Source organism: Poecilia formosa, unplaced genomic scaffold (genome assembly GCF_000485575.1).
Source record: "Poecilia formosa unplaced genomic scaffold, Poecilia_formosa-5.1.2 Scaffold156, whole genome shotgun sequence".
Classification (NCBI taxonomy): domain Eukaryota; kingdom Metazoa; phylum Chordata; class Actinopteri; order Cyprinodontiformes; family Poeciliidae; genus Poecilia; species Poecilia formosa.
The window spans coordinates 1-5940 of NW_006800095.1; the positions used below are offsets into that span (position 1 = coordinate 1).

Below are 5940 nucleotides of genomic sequence, written 5' to 3' on the forward strand. Positions count from 1 at the left end.
ATGCTATTTTAGGCTTGAGTAGCTTCAGTGATTGGCTAACTCCTTTTAGCACAATTTGAGCACAACAACAGACTTTTCAAGCATTAGATTGTTTTATGAAGGGAACTTTAACCTCTGGTGGGCCAAGAGAAATGGCTTTGTCGGTCATTGCTCTTGCTTATAGATGTCACTTGTGCGTCAGGTTTACAGGCGAACCAGAAACACAATAAGAAACACAAAGGTTCCAGCTCAGGACTTTTGTGTAAAAAATAATAAAATAAAAGCCAGATTGATTAAATGACTTAAAATTTGTAACGTGTTAGAATCTTTGTTATTAATTAATCAAAATTATTGTGTTAGTCAATCTAAACTGGCACTGTTGTAATGAGTAATAAACCAATTAATTAATTGCATGACAAATTTAAACAGTGATTTCCATTTGCATGATTTATTGTTTTTCACTTTCCACCAAAAGTTGGACGACAAAAATCTTCAATCTGGTGCTTTGGCCTCAACCAGCCTGTTTTTTTGTATTTACAGAGACTATGATTCTTTCCATTTGTTATTTCTGTTGTTGTTTATTTATTTCGGATACTTAAAATGTCTTCCAGTTGCTAATGTGCTCATGGTTCTTTAGAATTTAAAGTTTATTGATCTTTAAGAATCTGTTCTTCCATCATTATGCCATTACCATTATTATTACATTTTTACTTGAAAATGGTCTTAAAACAACAATATTATCGTTTATCACAATGTATCAGTCAGGGCTAAATGTATTGTATTTTAATACAGAAAAAGTCCCCTGTAAAAAATACTTAAATGTATTTAGAGAGAAATAAAACTGGGTAAGCTACTAACCGCTCATAGCATCTCAACAGAACCCCCCTTTATTAAAAAATCCATCTCTTAAAATAGGGAGGAAAAGTCTGAGAACTTTTACAATAGGTGTAGAGTGACTTTTACTAGAAACTAAATAATGTGTATTTTTTTCTTGTGAAGAAGCCTAACTGATGGCTGCAGCATTTTATGCTTTTCTACTTCCTGTCACTCACTTGACTCCCTTTTTGGTAACAATCCTGGTGGAGGAGGCGTTGAAGACCTTCTCAAAGCGCTGCAGCTTGAACCAGTCCATCCTGCAGGGGAAACACAACACAACAACGCAAACAGTGAGGGTTAAAAAGCTGCTGCTCAGCCCGGCACGTCATGCCTGTCATGCACTGTTACATAAGGGCTGTGCCAGTTCCACTCCCTGCTGCACGGATTGAATCAAAGCCCGTAAGAGCAGCCGCATGTCGACATAATCCCACATCTCTGAAGCACATGCATCAAAAATTTAACTGCGAGATTATTTTCTGCACCGTGTGTCACTTTCCTTCTGCAAAAACAATGAATGCAACATCTCTGAAACATAGCGCAAGTCTCAAACATCAAAAATGAACTAGAACCACTAAGAGCTGCGGCGCTGCTGCTGTTTAAAAGTTTCCACAGGAATAAAAAATAAATACTTTCTTCTTTAGTTTGCTGCCAGACTACAAACATTTCAGAACATTAATTTATTTTACATTTTATATATATATGTATATATATATCACATTGAGTTATATTATGAAAAACTTGCTTTTAAATGTAAAGAGTGAAATTCTTTAAAGAAAGTTAGTCTGTAGAGGTGCAGAACTGGTGCATTTCCCAAAGGACTTTGATTTGTAACTGAAGCAAAAAGTCATTTTTACAAAGTATTGACTAAGATCAGGCTGAATGTAAACACTTGATATTTTGAAAATCATGTCTCATTTTCCTTCCGCATCACAATTATGCATTACTGCCTGTTTATCCACCACACAAAATCCCAATAAAATATGGATCTGGACAGCATGTGATAATACTCAACATTTATATATTTTTCTAGGCCCTGTGTTACTTTGAAAAAAACAACCAGGTGTCTTCCTAAAACGAGACTCTGCAGTTTTGCAGTGGTGCAGTAGTCCGTGTTTGGTTCACCTTTGTGCAGCAGGGTGGTGTGCAGAGGGCTGATGGTAAGGAAACCTCAGTCAATGAAGCCTTTTGTGTTTTCCAAAGAGTTCAGACTGTGTGCACTGCAAAAACACAAAATCTAACACAAGTATTTAATGTTCTAGTTTCTCGTCCAAATATCTTAATACACTTGAAATAAGACAAAACTAACTTACAAATAATGTTTCAACAAATATAGGAGCTTGTTTTAAGTCAATAATTTCTTAATATTGATAAATTTTCACTTGTAACATGGGAAAATAAGTTAAATAATCTCCCAGAATTATTTTTTTAGAATTATTTCTTTAAAAAGCTAATTTATCTAGCTGAAATGTTACTTATAATATAGTTTTGTCTCTTTTTAAGTGTACTAAGATATTTGCACTAGAAACTAGACAAAAATACTAAGTTACATTTTGTGTTTTTGCAGTGTGTTCTCATTCCTGACAGCATTTACTACACATAACTCTGGCATTATCTAACTAAACTCGTTCCGATTGGTTCACACCTCAAACGTTTCTGAAACATTTATGTAATGTGGACAAACTCGTCTCCTTTTGTTTTTCCGGCTCTGCAGCAGAGAAGATTTCGCTGATACTCCTGGTAGCTATTTCTGGAAGCAGCACTGCAAAAACACAGAATGTATCCAACTATTTTGGTCTAGTTTATAGTGGAAATATATTAGTACACTGGAAATACGACAAAACTAACTTTATTGTAACTTTTCAGCAAGCAAGAAATATGAGCTTGTTTTAGGCTGGTTATTCCTGAATATTGATACAAAGTTCTAGTTCCACTGGCAGATTATTTCACTTATTATAAAACATTTTTTCCCATATTAGAAGTGAAATGATCTGCCAGTGGAACTAGAACCTTTTATCAGTCTTCAGGAATTACTGGCTTAGAACAACCTCCTGTTTCTTGTAAGTTAGCTTTGTCATATTTCAAGTGTACTAAGATATTTAATTCAGTTTATTTATTCAAAGCAAATGTTGTCTCAAATGTGTTCACAAAAAATATTTGCATTAAAACCAGACAGGAAATATTTGGTAAGATTTTGTGTTTAACAGTGACGGCAGTAAAAATAAAATCAGTATGCTCAGGGAGTGTGAGCTCTAATCTCAGGGTTTAATTCATCAGGATTTTCAGCAGCGTCCCGCCTCTGAAAGGTCAACCGTTGTTTTATTTTTACACAAAAGGAGCAAAAGCGGAGAGGCGTTGCGTGCTTACTCATAATGGAACCCGATGTCGTGATTGCCGACCAGTACGACCAGTTCTGTGTCCGAGGAGTGCCTGAACATCCTGTGGAAGCGGCGCACGTCGTCCTCCCAGTGCTGCAGAGAGAAACGGAGAGAGAAGGTTTCAGAAATTCACCTGAGCAGTTCAGGAGTCCTAATGGGATCTCCAGGGAAGGCCGAGGTGGCTGCTCCGAGCCGCGGCGCCCCGCCAGAGGCCATTAATTACTTCAGGGGTTTAAAGTTTTCTGTGATGAGGCTCTAATTGGCCCTCAGATGCTGCTTTTCTATTAGAGCTGAAACTATTAACACGTGAGGAGGTTTAGCAGCGAAAGGATATTTATAACCCTGAAAAAATGTTTTATTTCAAGTCAATCAGTTTATGTGTTTATGTGTAGAGCACATTTCAGCAGCAAGACATTTCAAACAGCATAATAATAATAATACAAAGTCATAGAAACACAGTTCAGACATTAAATTTTGTCAAGTGCCGTCGTTGCACATCACAATGCTGATTAATATTTCATTTGTTATTAGGCGCACCGATTTATCGGCCAGCCGATTTAACGGTGCCAATTTCCTTAATATTGGGAGATTGGCGATCGGCCGATTTTTACATGTGAAGCCGATCCTAAATAGCTTGGCAAAGGTCTAAGAATCAACCATTTGCTCTCTGGTGAGAAAGGTGTGACTGACAGACCGGGCCCTAATTTAATCTAAACAATCGTCAGAAAGTCGGAACATTTCTTTAGGATTCAACAAACACTGAGGAAGTAGAGCTGCAGCCGGGTCTAGAAATGACAATAGGAGCGATTGTTGTACATTTTTCTATTTGTGTTTGGCAAACTGCTCAAACTTAATGGTTATATTTCATCATATTCTCAGATTCTATGATTTTTACAGCGTGAGTGAAATAAATTTGGGGTGCTCCGATTTATGAGCCAGACAATTTATCGGCCAATCGGCACCAATTTCCTCAATTTTCGGACCTGATCCACCTCAGCAAAGGTCTAAAAATCATCCACTGTCCTTTTCTGCTCTCCTGTGAGAGAGATTTGGCTGACAGGCCGGCCCACCGGGTCATTTCTGCTCGTTTGCAGTTAACAATAGGCACCTCGGTGTTGCCAATTCAGGGACTTTCTTGCTATATCTTGTAACATTTCAGACAAATTTGGTAAAGGCCAAAATCAGAATCGGCAGGTCAGGATTTTTAAAGATCGGTAATCGCTGACCTGCCAAAATCAGTGCATCAGTGAAATAAATGGAGCATTGTGTGGAGAGATGGATGGAGGCTGCAGATGTTTACATCAGACCCTGCGGTCTGTGGGCCCAAACAGAACCAGAATCTGATCAGAACCCTCTAAATCCACATCATGCACAGTTTATTTCCTCTATTATTATTATTTCCAAGCATGGTTAGGATAATCCAAAAGCAGTGCAGCTGCATTAGGAGGGAAAACATGGAGCTCTGTTACCTTCTGGGAGCTCCACTTGCCTTCGTCGAAGATATCCCCGAGAATAAAGACTATTTCGGGCTTGAGCAGCCACAGCGCGGTCTGGAAAGCCCGCTCCATCTGCCATTCCCTGCGTTTGGAAACAACCCCGCTGTCATTTTTTGGCTTTTCCTTTTATTGCCTCACCTCACCTCACCTTACTGGTGTTTAAAATGGATGGGTAAAATGGAGAGATTACCTCCTGAGCTTGTCGAACCAGTGTCCCCCCACCGCTCCGAGGAGGTGGGTGTCCGAAAGCACCATGGCGCGGACCGCTGCGTCCGCCGGCCGCCCGTCGGTGCCCTCTCCGCCCCGGGCACGGCTCAGCTTCGGCCAGGCGCACTTGAGGATGGTCGGGAAGTAGATGAGATACTCGCAGAAGAAGAAAGCGCCGAAAACCACCGCGATGAGCAGCGCCGCGACCACCGAGCTGCCGCTAAACTTCAGCATTTCTCCGCTAATCGATGCTCGGGATGCCCAGAAGAACCGAGCCACCCGTCAGGCATCTCCTCAGTTCAGACCCGCTCCTCCCGCAGACCCGGAGGGATTTTATTTAATTTTTTTTTATTAGTAATATTATTATTATTTCAGATCTCCCACAGAGGGATGCTCAATTTAAAATGGCTGTGGAGCATCTGAGGAAAAAAAAGAAGCGTTTTTTCGGGTTCGGTTCTATGGACCCAGACGGCGGAGGAGGAGATGTGAAAGTTCAGCTCGGCCTCGGCTCATTGAGGGAGACCGCAGCGGGCAGCATCAGTCAGCCTCTGTTTGGCAGCCTTTCAGCGCTGTCAAGCTGGAAACGACACTTCCGGTTATGGATCTCTATAAAATGAAGCAACGACAAACCCGAACCGCGAGTCTTCAGCACGAATATAGTTTTATTTTGAAGTTGCGTACAAATTTATGGAGGATGGATTCTGTCAAAATTGGTAATACATATAGAGATAAATAAAAGGTTTGATGAAGTGCCAGAAATCACTTCCAAAAAATAAATAAATAACTTTTTCCAACTAATTTGGTTACATATGAATCAACACTATTTTTTATTTTCAACATGATTAATTATACATTATAACATTAGAAATATTATTTTATTTCCAATCTTATTTTCTTAGCTTCCTTGTTTATTTGTTCTCAGTTTTTTTATATTTTGCATTTATTTAACACATTTTGTATTTACTATCATGTTTTTATTTATAATTTTTCCTCATTCTGTTTTTTTT

General features: G+C 39.2%; 1 protein-coding gene across 1 annotated transcript; it reads right to left on the reverse strand.

Annotated features, from left to right (window-relative positions):
• Positions 1-974: 974 nt before the first annotated feature.
• On the reverse strand, positions 975-5629 carry LOC103146312 (metallophosphoesterase 1). Its single transcript, XM_007564174.2, has 4 exons — positions 4917-5629; positions 4700-4808; positions 3220-3323; positions 975-1112 (listed from the first exon to the last, which is right to left on the reverse strand). The coding sequence occupies exons 1-4, from the start codon at positions 5165-5167 to the stop codon at positions 1028-1030; spliced, it is 549 nt and encodes a 182-aa protein (XP_007564236.1). The 5' UTR covers positions 5168-5629; the 3' UTR covers positions 975-1027.
• Between the last annotated feature and the right edge of the window lie 311 nt (positions 5630-5940).

Excerpts from the sequence above, each read along its gene's own strand:
- LOC103146312 (XM_007564174.2), bottom strand. The coding sequence starts at position 5,167 with ATGCTGAAGTTTAGCGGCAGCTCGGTGGTCGCGGCGCTGCTCATCGCG. Across the intron at positions 4,809-4,916 it reads TGGTTCGACAAGCTCAGGAG|GGAATGGCAGATGGAGCGGG; the intron begins GTAATCTCTCCA and ends TTCCAAACGCAG. Across the intron at positions 1,113-3,219 it reads GACATCGGGTTCCATTATGA|GATGGACTGGTTCAAGCTGC; the intron begins GTAAGCACGCAA and ends TTTCCCCTGCAG.